Below are 23,543 nucleotides of genomic sequence, written 5' to 3' on the forward strand. Positions count from 1 at the left end.
TGCTTTAAGAAACAGTGACTGCTAAGTCTATGAGTCTATCCCCAATCTGAAATACATTAGGAAAGAAAACGCGCCGTCTTGCCAACCAAGGAGTCAGACAGAGGTCACTGCTTGAAATGTAGAAGGCAAAGAGGGGTCTAGGCAGTCCAAGATGAATGGTGGAAGCTGCTAGCTCCTGCTTCAGGATACTTAAGAGCCCCATAGGAGCAGAAGCCATCAATCAACACCTGGGACTGCAGGACACCCTAGGGTAAATGGCATGGGGCTGGGGAAGATTCCCTCTGGGAGGTCCCAAGCCCTAGGGAGGCAGATGTCAGTGCTGTAGACTCCCTCAGCTATCTACCCAGACCCTGGAGGAAAGATAGGGAGACACCTGCCACAAATTCAAGGAAGCAATCCAATCCCCCTTTTGCTCATGCTAGGTGGGTAGGATTTTTACTTTTAGTTAAAATTCTAGAGTTGCCACGACAGGCAGACTCTAAAACAGTGTGATTTGGAGGGAGCAGAAAGTCACCACTACCTGAGCAGAAGGAGATTTTGGTTGATAAATAATCCCCTCTCCCAGGCCTGGGAATCACCGCCTCACTTAGATTCACTAAGCTGTATATACAGAGCATTCTTCTTGTAGGCTGGGAGTGGGAACAGTAAGATTGTTGAGGATTGCCAAACAACGCAAGTTGATCTAGTCACAGGAGCACCGATTTCATGGTAAATTTAAATAGTGGCTTCCAGCAGGTCAGTTACCCCAGCCACCAGGACAAAGGAACAAGTAGCTGTGGCTTTCCTCACCAAAGCTGCCTCATTCATCAGAGTGACTGCTGTGAACCTGAGAGGGTTTGCTTAATAAACATCTATGCAAAGGAGGAGGTTTGAGGGTTTCAAAAAAATAAAAATAGAAATAAATGCAAATACCTAGTCACAGTGGTGCATGCCTGTAATCCTGGCAATTTAGGAGGCTAAGGCAAGAGGCTCTCAGGTTGGAGGCCAGCTGGGCAACTTGAGGAGACCCCATCTCAAAATTAAAAATAAAAAGAATTGTGCTTATGGGTAGAGTACCCCTAGGATTCAATCCCCAGCACAAGTGGGGGAAATACGCAATTCTACTCCCTGAGAAAGGGGCATAGTGCATACTGTGGTTTGGGTGGGGCCGGAACTGGGGGCTGGGCTGGCTGCCTTTGAATGCTGACTCTGCTATTTACTAGCTTTGTCACTACTCTAGCAAGTTTCTTTGCCTCCCCCTTCCCTGCTTTTCTCATCCATTAAATAGAAAAGATAACAAAACCTAACCCATAGGATTATTTCAAGGATGGAAGGACTTAATACATGAAAGTATTTAGGCTGGCACTTGATGTTGGTGAACTCTAATTATTTGTTATGGGCTAGTATTCTGTGTGTGCACATGCACGCACGTATCTTCTCTTCCTCTTCTGATTACTTCCCTGCATCATACTCAAACATATAGTCTTTCTTAATCAGCCTGGTTCAGAGGAAACTTGGAGGCTAATTTTTGCTTGTTAGAAGCAGCAATCCAAGGCCCTTAACTGTCTCCTCTGATCACTCTAAACACTTATGATTTTCACTATAAGGCAGTGTGTAGTTTGTGTAGAACTTCAGCAGTCACCCTATTCATGTCCCAGTGAAATACTAGGAGCCCCCTGGATGGAAGATTGAGGAGGAAAGCACTGGGGAAGACCAGGATATGGGATGTTATAGCTAGCCCATGCTAATAGACCTACCTGTGGACCCTGTCTTCCTGGATGGATCCAGTGCCCAAGAGCTGGGTGAGAGGAAGTAGAGGGTCCAAAGCAGTCTAAGGTAGGTATCATGGGGCACTCTCTGGATTTAATTTTATCTTTCATGCCAGGGACAAAGGGCTGATCTGGACAGTGAGCATGTTCCAAATGTTCAAACATGCAGGCAAAATGCTTGGGTCCTCATCTCAAAGCTCTCCAGCCTGCACAAAATTGCCTTCTACAGCCTGGACTTGACTGTCTGAGAGTTTTTAAGATGGAGTGGATAAGAGCAAATTCTTAGGAATTTTGGGCTCAGCTTTCAGAATGACTGCTATAAAGCCAGCAGTCCCAGCTGCTTCAGTCTGTCTTCCTGTCTGCTCTTTGATTTTGGTACAACACTGAAACTGATAAAGGACAAACTTTCTTTTACCTGGCTTGGAAGAATATCTAGAAAGCCAGGATGTGATGTTGGGAGCACCAGTTTGAAGAATCTCTCTCCTTTTTGCTAGGACTGGATATCCCACACTATGGACCCTGGGGAGGAACCCAGGACCAATGTTCTTTAAGGCCCCTCAGAATCTCTGCCTGACCCACAAGGCCACACATATCAGTCTAGCCCAAGGCATGTGCTGGAATAGCCCCCAAAGCTGCGCCACCAAAGTATTTAATGCAGACCTCTCCTCTCTCTCTGATGGAAAAAGTGTGAATTGCACCAGAAAGAATGTAGGCTAGACCTTTCAAAACACAGACAGCCAGTCCATTGGTGGATCCATAAATGTTAACTGGGCTCTATGATGACTTATTATGAGGCTGTAAAAGAATCACAGGAGCAAGCACATGGGCTGACTGTGAGAACAGGCATTCGACTTCAAAAAGAAGAGGCTCCAATAAATGGGAAAGCCACAGAAGGGAGGCCAGCTGAGAAAACAGCAGTCCAGAAAGGTTAAGGAATCTGCCTGAGTAAAGCTGCCTATTAGCAAAGCTGGTCTTGGAGGGAGAGTATTATATATACATATGGAGTCAAAGAGGATCCCAGAGAACTGACTGCATGGGAGAGCACTCCGTGCTTGGGGACCGTAGGAGGAGGTCCATATCCTGCAGGAAACTGGCCCACACTGGCACACACAGGCAAGCAAGTGAGATGGCTCAAAAGGAGGAATTTTGGAAAGACTTAAAAGTCAGGTGCAATGGAAATAGAGCAATACATCTGAAGTTCTTTTGGCATAGGGATTATGGATGGATGATGTTTTCTTGTTATCTAACCTTTTCAGTATTTACCAAGCCTTTTACAACACACGGTATTCCTTTTCTAAACAAGGTCAGAAAGTCAAGATGTTCATTGGGAAAAAAAAATGAAAAAACAGGCAGAGAAGTCTAGACTTTTTTCTTGTAAACAATAGAAACCATCAAGAATGTCCTAGAAGAGCTGCGTTTTGGTAGAAGTGCTTGAAGAAAATGAGCAATTGTTGGGAAAGATGGATGCCTGGGAGTGGGAGCTGATGTTAAGGAGACTGGTGGGGGGCTGAGGTGATGGAGATGGGGCCATGGGGATCTGAATGTTCAAGGACTGGGGGGAAGACAGAAATTTCTAGGAGATACTTGGAAAGAACACTCACAGCATACGTGGAGGTTAGAAGCGAGGGGATGCAGAGCTGCTTGCTAGATTTCCAGCCTTGAGCACTACCATCGGCAAAAATGAAGAAAGGAAGAAGGGGAGCTGCTAGAGTCATGGGATTTCTGTACTTTGGAATTCATTGCTGTTGGGTGGGATCTAGTTCTCTAAGCCTATCTTGTAGGAGAACTCAAGGGATGCAGAGGAAGAGGTGTGAGTAATCTCTGTTCCAAAGCCAACAATCACCTATGGGTATCACACTCATATAAGTATTTGAGGTCAGGCAATTAAAGCCATGCCAAAAGCATTTCTGAATTCTTCTCGTTTAAGATACTTTAGCTGAGCCAAATCAAGGAAACTCTCTTGTGAAAAATCAATTTCCCTAGAAATTAAATTTGGGTTCTAACCAGCAAGCAGCATTTGGCAAGGCCTCATTTAAAAAGCCAGAGTTTGAGGAAGTTGGGAAAGCAGCAAGTCATTTAACAGAGTAAACCTAATGCCATTTCAGGGCCTGACAGCTGTTTGGTGTCTATCAACTGGGGAGCCTGAAGCTGCAGGTTTGTTTTAAGTTCTTGCTGTTACAAATCTGTCATCCATCCCTGCACCTTTTGAGGTTTTTGAAAGGAGAGAATGATGGAAGATTACTCAGAGAGAACCCGATTTCCTGTTCCTGTTTAGTGCGTAGAAGACAACTAGATGTAGAGAAAAACGCATCTTGACAGTCATTCGCATTAGGAGCTGGGCCTCAGCACAAGATGAAATTTCCTCTATGATCGTTTTACTGGTGCACATATTTGGGTGTATTTCTTTTTGACCAAATGCTATATAAATTGAATCTTATTTTACTCTCATCTGAACTCTGAGCTATTTAAATGACTTTGTAGGACTGTGCTTCTCGAATTGTGACGTGCGTACAAGTCACCTAGGAATCTTGTAAACATTCAGTAGGTTCACACTGAATTTCTAGCAAGTTACAGGTAGTCTTGATGCTGCTGTTTGCAGACCAAATTTTGAATGGCAAGATTGTGAAAGAGTTGTTCAAAATCAAATAAAAAAAAATTCTCCTAACTATGATGTTTCTCCCCTATGTTTGTTACCTGAATGGAATAATTGCTGTGTGAAGTCCTGTCCTACGTACGTGCTGTGCATTATACAAGGAACGGAACAAAATTTGACTCATGTACCGTTTTCATTTGGAGATCTCATGCCAAAACTCATCCTTCTTTCTTCTGAGCAAGTTCTGAATTCTAAGAGCTCTCTAAATAGCTGAGTGGTGGCAGGTAGGAAGGGCCAAGTGTCCTCTGGAAGTTATTTTGACTGTGTCATCTATCTCCACTGATGGCCAAACATCACCAGGAACTTTGGAGGCCCAGGTCCACCCCCACAAATGCCAGTTCTCCCACTGATAGCCCCAAACTCAGTTTCTTAGTTTCCTTTGCAGGCAACTCGTTGGAACTACTAATTCATCTTGATGTTTAAGGCCTGCTGTCATGCACTACATGGTTATTTTCTAAGACTAAACCGTTTTTGGTAATCTTGTATGTGCCACAGAATGTGAAAGTAGTTATTTTTTTTAAGTACCTGAAAAAGTCTAGTAATTATTGTTCCAAACAAGCCTCATTTTCTCCTGTTTAGATTTTCCAACATGGAAAGAAAAAAAATATATCCTGCCCAAATGAAAGGTCTTTTATTATGCTGTGCTGTGTTTGTCCTGGGTGATTCCAGGTCATCTGGGGATGGAGGACCCTGCTCCTCCCTCGAGCAGCATCGCTCCATCTCCAGAGAAGCAGCAGCCTGCAGTGGAAGAACATGTTTACATTTGCAGGGTTCTGCTTTTTATGGTTTTGGAGAGGGGGTGGGTGGTGGAGCATGGAGTGGAACTTTTTTAAATATCTAAACAGTAACTGAAGTATTACTGTGATCTCTTTACTGAGCTCATGGAAAATTTCAAGTCATCGAGCATTCGTTTTACAGATGAGGGGAGTGAGGTCCAGTGAGATTACTTGACTTGCCTGGAGCCCCTCCATCTTGCTGGAGGGGAGCGAGGATTGAACGGTATGCTTCCTAGCCTCTTGCCTACAAGAAGCATCTTCCCTAGAAATGGTGATGCTGCCAGTTCTCCTGGTCCTAGGAAACATCTTCCAGTATGAACCACGAGCTTGCGTCTCTTCGAGTGCCTTCCAGTGTCCTAGACCAAGCATTCAGTTTCAAACAGAGAAGCTTTTTGCTTTCAGTCAGTCAAATGAGCACTTTCAGATCATTGTTTCAATAGTTGCTAAAGTATCATATCTTTTCATTGAGCTCTGTATTACAGAACAGTTACTGGGGAAAAGGAATAACAATAGCAATTCCAAATGACTGGCCATTGTACTTGAATTACATCATACAACCTACCCTAGAGTCCTGTGGAGTAGGCTTTATCATGGTCTCTGAGAGGCTGAATAATCCACCTAAGGCTGCATAACTAGAAAGTAACAAGATTGGTGTTGGAACTCACATTACCCGTCGCAAGAGTTGGCACTCAACAACTTTGCTACGCCAATGCCATTGCCTCGTCACTGGAACCTGGTTGGGGGATCCAAGCTGTAAATCTAAACTATTGTTATGGTTTGGATATGAGGAGTCCCCAGAAGCTCCTGTGTTACTGCACGAGTGTTCAGAAGTGAAATGATGGACTTGTGAGCACTATAACCTAATCTAAATAGTTTGAAGAACTAACTGGGTGATAACTATAGGTAGGTGGGGTGTGGGTGGAGGAGCTGTGTAATTGAGGGTGCATCCTGGAAGGGTGCATATTTCATGAAGCCCTTCCCTTTCTCTCTCTGCTTCCCAGTTGCCGTGAGCAGAGAAGCTTTCCTCTGCTGCCCTTCTGCTGTGATGTTCTGCCTCACCTTGGGGAATAACGGAGTCACCAAACATGGACTAAACCCCTGAAACCCCGAGTCAAAATAAACTATGCCTCCTCCAAGTTGTTCTTGTCAGGTATTTTGGTCACAGCGATGCAATACTGACTAACAGAACCATGTAGCAACATTGCCAAAAGCTGCTTTCTCCCCTTTGAACACACATCCATTCCAGAAACTTCCATTTCTTGTCCTACCCTGGCCAGGACCACCCTGATGTTACTTTAACATCAGCTCATATTTGGATGCCTCACGGAGGCCACACTGTGTTTCAGACCCTCACCCTGGCCAAGCCCACCTTCACGGTTCAGAATCTTAGCTGCCATCCAACCTGATGTGGCGCGTGGGGTCATGGCCAGGGACACTTCTCTCTTTGCAGGATCCACTGGCTGAGCAGAAAGTCAGCAAATAGGATTTTTTGATGTAGAAATCACCAGTATCCCTGGAGGTTTCAAGAAAACAAAGAAAAACGATGATGAATACCATAATAAGGGAAATGATTCACAGATAAAGTAGGGCTAACTCCTAGGAGTCCAAGCCCAGAACTAATCCAGCAAGAGAAGCATCCTCCTCTCTCAGAAAGTTGCTTTAGGGAAAATCCACTTAGTGTAGACCAAACCTTGTACTCAACAGTCCTCACCATCAAGCAGTGAATCCCACCTGGGCAGAGACAGAACAAAGGAAACATTAACCCCCATTATGGCAGAAGACCCTAGCACTGGAACTGGACCCCATATGTAGCCAGGGGAATAAATGTCTCTCTGTGGGGGAGATGAGGTAAGGAAGGAGACCAGGAGAGCATCAGGGAAGGATGTGGGTTTCCCCAAAGTCAAAGCCATTCCAGAACATCTTCTAGTCTTCAATGCAAAAGATACAGGCTAGTGTTCGAATGTTCCAGGAAACTTTTTATAGCCTTGTAATCTTTTGTTTCCTGAGTGCCAACCAAGTGCTAGAAACAACTCACTGATATGGTCCAGCCTGAATTCTGTGTACCACCTGGTAATGATGGTAGTTCTCTGAAATTCTCTTCCTCTATGGCCTCTCTGGATTTCCCTGGACCTCTCTGTCCCTTTAGTGTTCCTTTTTCTGCCTGCCTCTCAACCTCCGTAATGTCTCCATCCTCTCTACATCAGAAAATCCTCCCTAGATCTCTGCCAATCATCCTTTCCTCTTCTTCTCACTCTTTCTCCTCCTCTATTCCAACACATGTTCCCCACGGAGCTCATCCAGTTCATGGCTTTTGAAACCACCTCTAGTGGTGGAGACTCAATTCGGCTTCTTCAATTCTCACAGCTCTCCCGAGCTGCAGACCAGTGAATGCAGCTGTCTCCCATCCAGTTCGTCCACCTGGAAATGCTGGAGGCTTGTCACTGCCCTCATGCACTCAAATGTGAACCTTCACCAAGGCACCCTGTGGATGAATCCAGTTTCCCAGTCATGAGCCTCCCAGTTATCTCTACCCCTGTCCCTTAGTCTCCATGTCCAAAGAGCTTCCAAGTCTAGTCAGTGCTATGACTAAAGTCTTTCCTAAACCTGTCCATGCCCCTCCACTCACTCTACTCTTCTAATCAGTCCTTCAATATCTTTCTGAAGATCCCACTCTTCTTCCAGCACCTAAACCCCTCTGCTCCAGGCTCATCTTGCTCCTCATCCCTCACTCATTACCTCGCTCCCTCCCATGGCTTTGACTCCTCATTCTCAGTTATTTCTATCAGTGTTCTTGACCTTGTCTTCTTCTGGCTTCCATCCTAACTCTCTCCTTCCCTTTGACACTCTACACTCGATCACCATATCTGGCTTTGGCCATCCTGCTTTGCACAGCCAAGTCCCCAGGGACCTTTTTGTTTCCGACATAGTGGATGCTGTTGGACTCTGTCTTGTGTGCAGCATTCCTCTCTGTTAACAGCTTCCTCTTCTAGGACTCCCTCCTCCCTTGACAGCTCCACACTAGCCATTTCCGCCCACTCTACCATCAGCACTCCTTTCTCTCTTTATGGACTGCTCTTGGCCTGAGTCTCTGCTCCATCATCTGTCATCGCTTACCTCTAGCTTCACATGCTGTCCTGGAGGAGGACTCCCAGGTGTGAATCCCCATCCTGCATCCTTCACTCAGGACCCAGATCCTTACATCCAGCTGCCTAGGGGGATACTCCATCTGGATGAATCACAAGCACCTCAAACTCAGCGCGCCTCAATCCATTTATCCTCTCCTGGCAAACTTGCACTCCTACCAGGTCCCTCATATTAAAAATAGCACCACTTTCCACCATGATTCTCAAGCCAAAAACACCATACTCATCCTTAAGTCTCCTCCTGAGCATATTACCTCCTAGATACCTCTCTTCCTCTCCACCTCTGCTACCACAGTTCAAGCTCTCACAAAATCCCCTCTTGGTCACCTGATCCTCCTTCCTCCCACCTTGCCTTATCTCATCTGGTCTTACCAAAGCCTGCTAGTGACACCCACCGACCATGGCACTTGCTAGCTTCCCCTTTGTCTGTAGGACTCAACTTGGGGTGGGCCCTGCTACACTCCTGCCTTCCACTCCTACCCTTGATTCCAGTCCTCATGCTTCAGACAACTGGCTAACTTGAGTTTCCTAAATACATGCTTCATTTTGCCTGGCTAACTCCTTTTCACGCTTCAGGCCTAAAAGTAGATGTCACCTCCTGTCCAGACCAGGTGCCTTCTCTGGACTTACAAAGCCCAAGCTACTCCTCTGGGCCACACTGTTGGCTTGACCTAGGGATCTGCCCAGCTGTGAGCTTCTTCCAAAGGACCTGGGTCTCATCCACACATCCAGCTTTGTCTCCCCAGGGCTAGAGATGCCAGGTAACTGATGGGTGATTAATAAGGGCAAGGTTCAACCCTTAGTCCATTTGCATAATTGCTCTGACCATTTGCTTAATTGCTCTGAGCTCCTTCAGGGCAGGAATCTTGCCTTTTCTGTCTCTTTGAATCTTTATCTGCCACAAAGGCTGCAGAGATGTTTGTTGACTGGTAGATGAATAAGGTAAGGACTCCACCCTTCCCCAAGTTTCCAAGAGCAGCTTAGCACCTAACAAAACCTGCCCGACATTTTAAGGCTTCTGACAATCAGAAGACTTACTCCCCATCTATGTTTCTATTATCATGACTGGTGTGTCTGGAAGGCAGAGGCCATTCTGATGGGCCATAGCGTTGTGGGAATCAGCACAGCCCCCTCCCCTTTCTTGCAGTGTTTGTAACCTGATCATTGAGACATCTTTGGACTCAAGACTTGCGGCCTGGGCTGGGGATGTGGCTCAAGAGGTAGCCTGCTCGCCTGGCATGCGTGCGGCCTGGGTTCAATCCTTAGCACCACATACAAAAAACAAAGATGTTGTGTCCGCTGAAAACTAAAAAATAAATATTAAAAAACTCTCTCTCTCTCTCTCTCTTAAAAAAAAAAAGAAAAAGGAAAACCTCTCTATGTATTCAGAAATTTGAAAACACACTTCTGTAATATATCAGTTCTCCCTAAATTGATATACAAGTTTAATGCAAATCCTACTAAAATCCCAGTAAATTAAAAAAAAAAAGACTTGCGGCCCCTTATGGAAGAACAAAGTTTGAAGCGGGCCTCAGAGAAAGTTGCCCCTCACTCCCAGTGTCCCCACTTGCAAGAAGCCCAAGTCTCAAGGATCTGCATACTTTGTGCTCGAGCAAAATTGACTAGGGGAGGAGACGGAGGTAGGGCATGAGTGAGGGCTGGGCAGCGCAGGAGAGAACGGAGAGGAAAATGATCTGCTGGCAGAGGGGGCGTAGTGAGTGCGGAGCGCAGCCCCGGGCGCGCGGGTTGGGAGGCGCCAGCAGCCCGCCCTCCCCGCTCCGGGCCGGCCGGCTTCCCCGCCCCTCGCGGCCGCTCCCTCGGCTCGCGGCTTACTTAACCTGGCGCGGGCAGCGGGGCGCTCTCACTTCCCCGGAGTGGCCCGCTCGCGCATCGTCAGTCGGTGCGAGTCCTCCCTCTCCATGGCGCTCCTCGTGCGGTTGCTGGCCCTTGCCCTGGCGTTGGCCTTGGGTCCCGCCGCGACCCTGGCAGGTCCCGCCAAGTCACCTTACCAGCTGGTGCTGCAGCACAGCCAGCTCCGGGGCCGCCAGCACGGGTAAGCCGAGCGGAGGGGCGGGTCGCCAGGCTCAGAACGCACGCCCCTGGGGGCATCGAAGGGGGCAGAGAGCAAGGGACAAAGCCCGATAGAAAAGCAAGCAATGTGCAGCGCTGAGACCAGTCCTGCACTCGGTGGAGGGAGGGGGGTGCCGGAGGATGGAGAGAAGCCTGCTCGGGACGCTTTGTAGGGGAAGAGGGTGGGGAAGCTGAACAGTGACCCCCTACTCAGGACAAAAGCACGGGACAGCCCACGCTTTCAGTTTTTCCATCCAGACATAGGTAGAAGGGGGCGTGGGCATCTCTCTGACCAGAATCACTCTGGGAAGGTGCCCAAGGCAGCCATGCACATACCAACCCAGCCAGGTCATTGTCCAGTGACTCCAGACATGAGACTGGGGCTATACCAGGTGGCATAGGTGCCCCAGATTTCTGTGCACCTGGTCGTGCCCTGCACCCACCATCTGGCATCAGGCAGTACTTCCCGGGCACAGAAGGGACAGTGTGGCATCTCCCCACCAAACACACAATGAAGAGCAGTATTCACCAAGCAGGGGTGGGGAAACTGAGCCCCTAGAAGACCTTCCCACAGTCCTGTGGTATGTATTGGGTCCAGGGTTGATTTTGACCTAAAGCAGAAGTTGGGTTTGTAACTGTGGGACCTTATAACTGCAGGCATTCCTTTGAGTCACTGAAGATGTCTTTGCTTTAGGAGAGAGACTCAGGTAAAAGGTCTAACCTGGTAAAGACCCAGGCACAGACCCATGCAAAGGTGGGCAACATTTCTACATCCATCCAAAGCCAAACCATGTGGGCTTCTCACATTACCAGGCTTTACTGTGGCTTCCAGCCTACCTGTTTTCACCGACATTTTTTTTTTAACAACTTTGTAAAATTATATGTAGGTAGAGGCAGGTTAGAGTCCTCAGGGGAGGATCAGATGCTATTGGGTCTGGCATTGACATTACAGGCAATGCCAACCCTTCAAGAGTCTAGCCAGATCTATACTTAGATGAAAAGTCACTGTTGAGGGTGACAAAGTTGATTTCATAGGTCCCAGCAAAGCCTTTACTCCCGTACCCGGCCATGCTCTAGAGGGTGGATATAGGCTGCCCCTTTTAGAGAGTAGTCACCCTTGTTTCCTCCATGGCTTTCTGACCTCATTTGGCCTTCCAGGTGCTCAGGGCTTTTCGGGAGAACGGCTCTTGGGGGCAAATTTGTCTTGTCTACTCTGCAAAATGAAATAAAGCCACAGCCTCAACAGGCTTCTGGAAGGAGAGCACTGAGGACGAGTTGGGGTCTTAGGGAACTGGGAGATGATCTTTGACTTAGGCCCTGGGCATAAGGGTGAGAGGGCAGGTAAGAAGGACATGGAGGACATGGGGCTTCAATGTCAAAATGTGAAACTGGCATTTTTATTTTTATTTATTTATTTTATTTTTATTGATTTTTGGTATAGAGGATTGAACCCGAGTTGCTATACCACTGAGTTCTATCCCCAGCCCTTTTATTTTTAATTTTAAGACAGGGTCTCAATGAGTTGCCAAAGCTGTCTTCAAATTTGCAATTCTCCTGCCTCAGCTTCCTGAGTCTCTGGGATGACAGGCCTATTATTTCTCTCCAGCCCACCTTTGCTTCCTCTGCCTTTCTTGTGCTTTATTTTGATGCCACAATATGCCTGGGATGTTTCTGTTTCCTCTGCCTCTTAACCACTAAGTCAGGAGAAGATCCCCATAGTCAGCCCCACAGCATTGTCTCCCAGAATGGCATCTCTGTACACAGTGAAGGTACTGAGGGTGCTGCACCAAGAACCATCTCCACAGAAAACCCACTTCCCTTCAGAGGCCAGAAGAGACACTGACGGGATGGAAAATAGGGTTTTAAAAAAATACAGATGCTTTTTATTGAGTTTCAGATAGTAGATCACCTTCCCTGCCATACCCCTGCAGGCTAATCCTCTTGATTAACTTCTTGCAGTGCAGTTGAAAAAACCCATAGTAATCTGTCTGTGATGGGCACAGTGATCAAGAAGTCACACGAGCACTCCCTCCCCCACTAAAATCTGGATACACGTGTGCATGCACCATGGCAAAGTGGTTGCAAGCACACTTGCATTTACCCTGATCTAACCATCCCTTGAAAATACCACGGGACTGCCTGGCCCTGCACACATGGGTGTGGCACCCTGTGCAAATGGATAACCCTGTTCAAGTTCCAGCCCTTTATTCAAAGTGAGAACTGGTGAAAAGGGAAGAAAAACATTTCTGCCAGTTTAAGGAAATGCAGACTGCTCCATGATATGAAGGGAGAAATGGTCAGTGTTCTGCTCACGGGCAGCGCTTTCTCCCTACCACAACTTTTGTGTTCAACTTCCCCACAGTACATGTTCCCATTTTACAGATGGTGAAACTACAGCTTAGTGACAGAGAGTGACTTTATCCAAACATAGAAAACTGTTGGGAGGGTAGTCTCTGTAATGGGGTCTCTTGGCTCCCAGGTTTGCCTTTTGCTATAGGGAAGGGGGAAAAATACTACTGAAAGAGAAGTTAGAAATGCAGCCACACTTCCAAATATCACAGATCAAAAATTGGAGTGATCCTCCTAAAGCACTTGGTTTTTCAAGTCCAAGTTGAACAGCAGCTCTGTTATTCTTCAGGCAGAAGGCCCAGAAATGGCTTGCTCTTTTTGATTGCACTACAGCATACATTTCTTGTGTACACAGCTCATACAGGCCTGATATGAGAAAGAGAGGGTCACAGCAGCCCCAACCACTGTTTCTGTCACATAGGGCAGCAGCAGTGAACTCTCCCTCTGCAGAGGAATGTAGGAGCCACATCCATAAGAGGCTCATGAAGATTGGCCAAACGCCTACAGAAAGTTGCAGGGAATTCATCAACAGTAATTATTTCCTGCTTGGTCAGATAGGAGAACTTTGCAGATTATTCAACAATAAGTAGAACTTGCGGCTGGAGTGTGGCTGTCTGGGAATCTTCAGGAGTTACTAAGGGACTGTCTAACCTGTGAATCCCAGAGAGCAAACAGAGAAGCAAGGTGTTTAGAAATCTGCTGGGGGCATTTAGTGACATCCTATTGGGAGTAAGGCAGCCCTCACCTGCCCTCCTGCTGGCTTGTCACATTCTCTTCTGCCTCAGCTTTGTTCCCTATCTGGTTCTTGCATTACTTCCCTAATACTCTCTGTGCATTCGTGGCCCACTCACCTCTGCTTATTGAACAAAAATGTGGACAAGGGGCTGGGGTTGTGGTAGAGAGCTTGCCTAACATGTGGGGCACTGGGTTGGATTCTTAGAACTGCAGATAAATAAATAAATAAAACAAAGGTCAATGGGCAACCAAAAATAATAATAATTTAAAAATGTGGATAAGAGGTGACATGGTAAAAGAGACAGGTAAAGAAGTAAGGGTTCAGAGTGAACAATCACCCAATAACCTAAATATTTAAGAGCTGATCAAATTCTAGCAGCCCCAATAGTGGGATGGCCAGCCTAGCTTTACTGCAAAAATCAGGGTTTTCCTGAAAAATATCGTGCATATGAAAGGGTACCTGTGGATTACAGTTTTAAAGTCACAAAGAAATTGATGTTGAAGTAATTACCCATTCATTGGGTGACACCTGAAGCTCTCTGAGCACTGATGTCTTGTGAAAACCCTCAGCTGTAGTTTCTTTGCTTTGTCTGATTTATGATTTAGTCAGATGAACTGCCTGCCTCCCCGTCTTCTCCCATCCCAAATGTCACCATGCAGCCACAGCAGCCTCCTTACCCCAGGGGTTCCTAATGGCCTGAGCACTATTCTATTGGATCAGGAGATGGTACAATAGAATAAAATACCCTGCAACAAAACCCTGTGGCTCTGGAGGAGCCTTCTAGGCAAAACCCCAGGAAATTTGCACTTTGCTTTCCCAGTCATTGAGGTCTTTCTGAGCTGGGTCAGGCGTTTCAACAAGTATTTTCAACAAGATTATTCCAAGCTTCTGCACCTGACCGGTTGCCAGGCTCTATCCAGAATGTCAAAGGTAGAAAGAGGCAGGACTCTTGCCTTCGAGGTTCTTTTGAGGGTAGCTGGAGAAAGGAGATATCCATCGCACATCAGCTATAGGGTTTCTGGTAACCAGCATCAAACAAGTTGCATCCCAGGTCAGAGAATGTAAAGAAGAGTGTCACATGGGGCAGTGGAGGAAGGCTTTTGGGGAGAAGTGGAACTCAAACTGGGGTCTAAGTAATCGACAACTAAGAGTTAAGTAGGAGAACACCCCTATTTGGTGTCATGTACCACTTGCCATGTACCCTCATTTACAGTGTTGTCCTCTGGACGAGTCACCACTGGGGAGACAGGCAGCTGGTCTAGACAATGAGTATATGTATATGTAGAGCTGCCAGGGGGATGCTGGGGTCTTCTCCTCATGATTGCAGAGCCTGTGACAGACACTGGGATGTCAAGTTTGGGCTCAGTATGAAGTACAGATGCAGAGAATGGCTGGGATGTCTTTCAAAGCTGCTTTGCTTAGGAAACATGCCACTTTGACTTTGCTATTTTTTTGGATCTATATCATGCCATCTAACACATTTACGACCCCTTTATTTACACTGTCCCATTGCCCATGCCAAGGATAGTTACATGAAATTATATCAATGTGTGAGATAGATAAGCAATTTTTTGTTTGATGGAAAGCTTTCATGGGGACCAATGGGAATCTAGGTAGACAGGTCCAAAGCCTACCCCAAAATCCACCCTGCTGCCAAGACCGAAATGGCTGTCTGTCCTCCATCTGATGAACTGGGAAGACCTACATGATGTGATGGACATGCCAACCTCACTAACACCATTGCTTTTGTTTCCAGCCCCAACGTGTGTGCTGTGCAGAAGCTCATTGGCACCAACAAGAAGTATTTCACCAACTGCAAGCAGTGGTACCAGAGGAAGATCTGTGGCAAGTCAACGTGAGTATCTGCAAATACCCAAGACCAAAGAGGCCACGTTGCACATGTGCCAGCCACAGGTGCCCCCAGGGCTGGGCCAGCCACCTTCTAAAAGGTCAGGCTGCCTAAAGAGCCATGAAGGTGCATGTACAAACGTGTCAGAGAATGTGTTCTGGGGAGTGGCATTTTTAGGAACCTGGCCAATTTTTTTCTGCATTTTTAAGGCTGCTGACAACACTTTAATACATCTTTCAGGGCTAGTTTGGAATTGCAAGAAGCATAAAATTGTATGTGTGTGTGTGCGTGTGCACGCGCACGTGCATGCGTGTGTGCGTTTCCAAATCTTCACTAAATGATTCAGAAAGTCCATGGAGAGGCCACCAGCGTGTCACTCTGGGAAAGAAAATCTGTTGGTGAACTGATAGGAAAGCCCACTCTTACTCTGTTGTCCTAAGGTAAACACCTCAAAAAGATTTAGGTTGCTTAGAAATGTGCCCACAATGAGATGGCCCCCAATATTAAGATAGGCTTAGACCCTAACTTTGACAGGGTTCATTTTTAGAATACTCAGCTGTCTCCTCTGTAAAATGGAAATAATGAAACGACCTGCCTTATGGCTTTGTTATGAGGATTAAATGAAATAATGTACATAAGAGAACAAATATGGTGCCTGGCACATAGTAACAGCTCAATAAATACTAGCTGCTATTATCATTACAACAAATTTGCAAATTAGACCACACAAACAGATGGAAAAGTGACAATAGGCTATATTCCAGTGACGTTACTATCAGGCTTGTTGTTTCCTGTATAAGCACAAAGGGAGGCAGCCTTCATCCCTACTGTCCAGCGCCTGGTGGAAATAGGGTACTGTGCATATTCTAACAGAATTCTGAGGAAACCTAATCTGTTTGGGCGCTAACTGTCAGCAGTTGTCAAAGTTGGCTCTCTCCTACAGATAGGAAGATGTGCTGTGCAAAACTTCCACTTGTAGGGGTCTGACCTTCCTCTCATCTGCGTAATAGGAGGATTAAGCAACTCTAAGCCACTATCTTGGACTTCTTCACTCTTATGGAATTTTAAATTTATTGCTTTGATGTTGCTTTCAAGTAACCATCTCTTCCAATTTAATAATCAACTAAAGGAAAGGGAAATGCCCTTTCCTTAAAATGTACATGGAAATAAATATCCCAATGTGTGGCCCTGATTATGTGAGGCAATGATCAATCCTAGTCTGAATCAAGGGAAATCAGGAATTGGAACAGAGCTGGAAAGAGCTGCTTCTCCCTGGAGCCTGTCTGGGGCATGTCTGTGGCAGCTGGCTCCCTGCCAATGAGAGTCCCACCTGAAATCTAAAAAGAGTTGCATGAGTTAGAAGGACACACCCTCCAGGTTCAGTGAACAGAAGCTCAGCAATAATTTTTCCTGTTTTGAACAAAAAGAGATTATGCAGATTCTATGCCTAGCCTATTCTTCCCTGATGCCCAAATTAAATATATATATAATAATAATGCTGGGTGTGGTGGGACACACCTATAGTCCCCACAACTTGGGAGGCTGAGACAGAAAGATTGCAAATTTGAAGCCAGCTTGGGCAATTTAGTGAGACCTTGTCTCAAAATACAAAATAAAAAGAACTGGAGGTGTATCTCAGTGGTAGAGGAACCCTGGGTTCAAAAATAATAATACCACTAGTACCAACTGACTTTTTTCATATGGGTACATTATCTACTCAAACAATTAATTACTCAATTAAACACAAAGCCAGGCCCCACATAATTGCTTCTTGGAAGATAACCAAAGCACCTGTGCCAAGAGTACTTCTCCATCTCACAGCTCTGGGTTACAATGAGGCCATATTTTCATTATTTGAAGTTTCTCTAAAAATGTCATCCAACTGTGATGACAAGCTGGCCACAGGGTGGCACTTTGGATGCCCCCCTGTTGAAGCATTTGCCCAACTGGTTAACAGTAGCTTGATAACTTTCCTCGGCAGCTTGTGGCTGACGCTGGTGGAGGATGAGTCACGTTGGCTTATTGGCTCTTAACATTCTCCTCTTTCTCTGTGCGTGTGCCAGGACAAGTCACAAGCAGTAGAGCTACGTGTTGACAAAACACTCCCAGCAATAATCTTGCCTTCTGGGACAGGTTTGGTTTTGAGAATGTGGTGAGGAATTTGGGCAGAACCCTCACTCCAGTCAGCACAGAGGGGTGCCCGGGAATAGAGAAAAGGAAAAGGAAAATCAAAGGGAAAAGATGTTCACATTCAGCTCTTGAATGTGGCTGTTGCTCTGAGTAGCTTCAGAAAAGAGGAAATGAGGAGAGAAAAACAAGAGTCGTTGTAAAATTTCATGATCCAGGACAAGACAGGCCCTTCCTGGAACATCACGTGCAGCATCAGAAAGGTGGAGCTGACTTGGAGAAGAACCAGAAAAAGCAGAGAGGAAAAGAGGAAGAGGTTGAGCTCAGTTCTGTTGTCCTTGAAAGCTAAGGGCAGCTTTGCGGGGGAACTTGTTTATCTAAGACCCAGACCCCTGAGGGAGCTGCCATCTGACCACCATGAATTAAGTGCTGTGGGTACTGGGGGTGGGGTGCATGCTGGCTGGAATTAATGTCACCCTGGGGGAAGTAGGTCCCTCGTGCATTGAGTTGGATGAGGAACTGAGTGGGACATGGGAGCATGGTGGTTGGAGTAAAGAAAACCATCTTAGAGTGGGGCTGACATGAGCACTGGGCCTTTTCCCAGCAAGACTCAGTTGTGTTGGGATGAAAGAGCAAAATGGCCTGGGGGAGGAGGCGACATGGGTCATCAGGGGACCTAAGGCCAGAAGGAAAATTTGACCTTGAAAGCAAATGAACAGCACCAAGCCCCAAGCACAAGGGTGAAGATTGTGACGCAAGTTAACAGAGAGACACAGGACAGGCCTGGTGAGGCAGGACCCTGAACCCACTTGCCTGCAGCTGGGAGGCCCTGGACTCCACTTCCTGGAGAGGAGAGGATAGGCCACACTAAGTATTGTCCTCATGTCTTCAGACAAAAGCTTTTCTGTATTTCCAAAGAGAAGAATCTGAGATTTGGACACTATCTGTCAAGCCAACATATACATTTTATAACAAGAAGTAGTTACCAGTGGGCTCCTACCTAGAGACTTGAGTACATTTTATTCCTTAGAAACTCACTTTAGCTTTTATTTCAGATCCTAAGGAGCACTAGAGTGATAACAATGGTCAATCAAAAAGGGTTATGGGAAATAGACAGCATCCTCCTCTGTGATTTCAGGCCCTGGTTTGATTGGTAATAAAATTCTTACATGTGGAAGGTTGAACAAAGGTGCAGGAAATTGTGGTCAGGAGTCTGGCTGTGTCTGTACTGGTGTGTGTGTGTGTGTGTGTGTGTGTGTGTGTGTGTGTGTGTGCAGAGAGGGAGATCTGTTTAATAGCTAAGTCAGAGCAGACGTCATGGGGATGTCGCAGACATAGCAGGGGCTCAGACATCATGAATGTGACACAGGAAGGGAGCTGGCAGGTAGGGATGGCAGCTGTCCATTCCAAAGTCTTGAAATTGTTCCATAAGCAACACATTTCACAAGTGCAGAAGCAGTTCTCTGGAGCCAAGATGGGCTGGCAGGATACTGCTGGTTTTCTAGTAGCAAGTGTTGCTTTGCCCAGGGGCTACATTGCAATACTTGTTCAGCATTGTGTTAAAGCTTAGAAATGTCACCTTTACTGAAGCCAGCCAGGACAAGGTTGAGCTCTTCCATCAGGTGGCAGGTCTGTTTTCAGTAGATTTCATTCTGTGCAAAGCACGCCGAGACATCTGACATGAAACTGGAGAAGAGCCAGTCTTCTTCTCTTTTCTGTATCCCGTAACTTGGTCCCAGAGGAAAAAGAAGATGGTGGGAAGCCATTTAGGCTGTCCCCAGACCCACCCTAGCACTGTTTCATATTCCCCAAACAACCATCTAGGACCCCATGGATGATCTGCTTCATATCAGGGATATTGGACATACACCAAAATCACATCTGTTAAGCAGTGTTTCCTGAAGATTCTAGAACATTCTGTAAATTAGGAAGCTGCTTAGCTGATTTGAAATTTCGTGTTGTTGAGAATTTATATGAACCACATACTTACTACCTGGGGCAAAAGCCCTGGGGAAAAGTAGAAAAATGACCCCTAAAGATGTCCACATCCTAATCTGCAAACCTGTAAATGTGTTCCCCAACATGGACAATGGGACTTTGCAGCAGTGGTTAAGGATCTTAAAACATATAATTTTAATAAATGTATTCATGCATTTCAAAAAAAAAGGATCTTTAGAGGAGGACATTATCCTGGATTATTTGGTGAATCTAATAAAATCATAAGGGTCCTTATAAGAGGGAGGCAGCAGGTTCAGAGTCAGAGAAGATGTGGTGGAAAGTTGGGGTGATAAAACCACAAGCCAAGGCATGCAGCAGCCTCCAGAAACTGGGAATGGAAAGGAACCGAGTTTCTAATGCTTCTGGAATTAATGCAACCTTTGATTTAGCCCCATGAGGCTGATTAGTGGCTCTAACCTCCAGAATTGTAACATAATAAATTTGTAATGTTTTAAACCACTACATTTGTGGTTATTTGTTACAGTAAGCTATGGGAGACTAATAGAAGCCTTCCACCCATGTATTATGGGGATTTATTTGTTACAATGTGACTCGATCAGTGAGCTCACTGTAGGATATTGCTTTGCCTCAAGTTATTATCCTAGCTTCCACTTTAAAGTTTACGCTTGGAATGTTTTTTTTAGAAGAAGCTGGACAACTGAGCACTTAGTTGAGAGCAAGTATCCATTAAGTGCTTCTCGTATGAAAACTCATTCGCTTCTCATACTCTATGTTCTAATAGAATGTGATCATTAGCTCATTTGTAGATGGGGCGACTGAGTCCCAGCAAGCCTAAGCATCCTGCTCAGAGTCATCTGCTGGTAAATGGGGCAGTTCTGTCCACTCTACTGTGCTGCCCCTAGGAAGAATCAAGCCTAGCAGCTAGTGTCAAAGGAGGTATACAAATGAGCATGCCTGTGGGACCTGAGTGAACTGCCCAGGTCTCTCTCTACAGCCCTGAAAACTGTGTTTGTGGGTTCCAGAGACAAAGCCTCCTCAGGATCAGAGAAGCCCTTTGGCCCAGAGTCACTTCCAATCTGGTGGCTTTGGTGATCCCTTGTTGCAAGAGGCTCCTCAGTAGCCCTCATCAGATGACGGGCATGAGAACTGAGAAGACACCCAGGAGTATCTTCTCACACATCGCACACAAATCACCACAATTGCATACACCCATTTTCTGAAGTCTTCATCCTAATCACTAACCAGGCTGGTGAATTCCTGGGATGCTGGAAGCCTTTGCTGGTGGAAGGTGGCTCAGAGCAATCTCTGATTTTCTATTGGGGACCTTAAGAATCAGCTCAGCTTCCTTTCCAAGGCCAGGAATGCAGAAAAAAGTAAACCACTTCAGGCAGGCAGTCCGCGGGGCACCCCCATGTCTAGACGCTGTGACTCTGTTTGCTCTGAGATTCCTGTTGGAAACTGTGACCCAGAGAATAGTTTACCTTCTGTCACAGGAGACTGGCTCTCAGGCTCCACTCCTTGCTCCATCTCCTCCACAAGTCTAGTTAATTCCTTGGCATTTAGACCCAGTGAAGCGCACTTGGGAGAGAGTGATTATTTTAACTTTATATTAACTTTGTGGAAAATTACTTTGGGAAGAGAAATACTGGTCATTTCTCTGTCCCATTCTATGTGAAAAAGTTACAGGGGATGGAGGAGAGCTTCCCAAACATCCCTAAACCCAGGCCCTGTGTAGACACTATCTTTTTGGCCTGCTACTTTAAATACCCTTCTAATCCGGGTGCCTTGACTCACTTTCTTCTGCAACTTGTTCTTCTGTCCTGAGAAACTGGAACCAGATAATTAGTAACTTGTTGCCTTGGAGAGTTTGCTTTTTCTGACCTGAGGTTTTTAGTTATTAGAAACTATTTCTGGTCAACAAGATAGGAGAAGAGCAGCTTTGGCTGATGAGATGAGATTCAGAGACCAACAGTTCCTTGCTGTTCAGAGACACCTAGGAACTGTAGGTTCCCACTGGTTTCTGTCCTTCTCTGTGTTCATCCTAGAGGGATGGCATTAGATCCAGGCTCTTGCTTGTCTGTCTCTCCGCAGCATCTGTGTTCTCTCCAGGCCTAGAGCCCACATGGAGTAGCCCACTGGGCACAGGGAGGGCGGGGCAAGCTGCTGTGCAGATCAGCAACCCAAGAATCTTTCGGGGGGATCGTCCCAATGGACCGTTTCTAGGTCTGCGGCCTGCAGCTGCTCTCTGCTTCTCTGGGGTCATGCAGGCTGGTTCTGGAAAGGGCCAGTATTGTTGGGACAGGTAGAGCAAGGAGACTAGCAGCTGTAGAACCATCTCAAGTCATAAGCCTGCCATACCCAGGCTGAGTGTCCTGGCCTACACTTGCATGCCCAGAGAGGGCCGAGGAGAGGGAGATCAACAGAGCAAGGGGAAGAGGAGAAACCTTCTGAGAGCTGTGCTCAGTTTACTAGAAAAAGATCTTGGCTGGGGGAGACTTTGCAACCTCAGAAACTGAGTCTCTACCATGGGGAACTTGCTGTCAAAGCCATCCGCATGTGACAGCAGAGTACAGTCCTGCTGCCATGAGACATGGGTGCAGAGAGCCCACCTGAAGAAGCACAGGGAGTGCTGACGGAAGTTAACCTTGTTTGCTTTGGAGACACAACTGTGTCCCCCAGATGTCAGAGTTTCAGATCATTCTGCTTTTGCCAAATGTGCACATTGACAAGAGCAATGGAAAAAGAGTCTGACTTGGTGCAATGTGAGGAGAGCCCTAGTACGGCCTCGACCCACCTGTCATGTCAAGAGACCCATTCACCCCTCAGAGCTTTTTTTTTCATTACATTTATTTATTCTAATTTGTTATATATGACAGAAGAATGCACTTCACTTCTTATTTCATGTTTCTGATTATACACAAAGTAGAATCACACCATTCATGTCTTCACACTCTTATTTAATCCTGTTAACCCTCTCCTTGCTGATACTGTTCTGCTCACCTCTGACCTTTTCCCCCCAGCCCCTCAGCACCCCTTTCTCCCTACACATCCTACTTGCACACATGTGCATATGTGCCCCCTTCCCAATACACATACCTTGTTGCAGGAATCATAGGTTCCCATTTGTGAAGCTACCTGAGCTGTTTGTCTTTCCTGTGTTTTTGTTTTTCTGGGGAGTAGGGCAGAGATGTAACTCAGAAGCCAACATTTTTTGAGTCTTTGGCCAGATTGATGGGGGACTCCAGGCCATAGAGTGTATAGCACCCATGCTCACCAGGGGCCCAGAGGACTTGGTAGATTTTCCAACTGTCCTTCTCCAACTCCATGGAATTTTATAACAGATAACTTTTGAAATAAACTAAGTGTGGAGAGATATGACCTATTCCTACTTCCCTAACTCCATTTCTTCCCAATGAAGTCACTGAACCCTAGTATTTATGCATAGGATCAAAGCTTGGAGCTCTCCCTGGATTGAAGGACACTGTCCTTCTTTGAGGGAGTGGCTCTCTGTCCCATAGAAATCAGCCCACCCAGTAGAAGACTTGTGAGTGTGAGGTTGGAAGGAATTTTAGAGATCATCTAGTTTAACATTGTGTATATGGGGAAACTGAGACCAGAGAGAAATAGACTTTCAAGGTCACCCTGCTAGTTACCAATGAATCACAATGCAAACCCCTGATTCTAGTACGGTTTCTCTTAAACTACACTGCCTTTACAAATTGTATGTCAATGAAATATTATTTTAGTTGCAGAGTCAATTTTAGTTCTGAAGATAAAATTGTGGGTGGGTCAAGGTCAGTCTTGGGGAACAGCATGTTTGGGCCTTGTAATGGCTGGGATGCAAGGTTAGAAAGGAACAGAAGGGCTGGACAAAAGGAGAATGGAGAAAATGGGTCAGAGAAGAATGTTTCTAACTTGTGGATCCTCAGTCATTCCCTGGGGGCCCATTTCTAGCTAAAAGTGGCACCTATAACTCCCTGATATCCTGAGAATCTGAAACATTCTCCTGGATAACTGGTGAACCAGGCTTCATCTTCACTTGATAAGTCTTCCCTGAGTTGATTCCAGTTGCATTCACAAGAGCAGGAAGCTCAGTGTGCACTGAGAGTCTAATGCAGCGCCCCAAAGCCACA

At 46.1% G+C, this 23,543-nt stretch overlaps 1 protein-coding gene across 1 annotated transcript in view; it reads left to right on the plus strand.

The window, feature by feature from the left end:
- The first annotated feature begins 10,130 nt into the window (after positions 1-10,130).
- The window catches only part of Tgfbi (transforming growth factor beta induced), a 33,763-nt gene continuing 20,350 nt past the window's right edge, over positions 10,131-23,543 (plus strand). Inside the window, exons 1-2 of the mRNA XM_015488589.2 lie at positions 10,131-10,373; positions 15,232-15,330. Of these exons, the coding sequence (XP_015344075.1) occupies positions 10,240-10,373; positions 15,232-15,330 (233 nt within the window). The 5' untranslated portion in view covers positions 10,131-10,239. The remainder of the gene's footprint in view (positions 10,374-15,231; positions 15,331-23,543) is intronic.

The sequence above is a fragment of the Marmota marmota genome, unplaced genomic scaffold (genome assembly GCF_001458135.2).
Source record: "Marmota marmota marmota unplaced genomic scaffold, marMar, whole genome shotgun sequence".
NCBI classification, from domain to species: domain Eukaryota; kingdom Metazoa; phylum Chordata; class Mammalia; order Rodentia; family Sciuridae; genus Marmota; species Marmota marmota.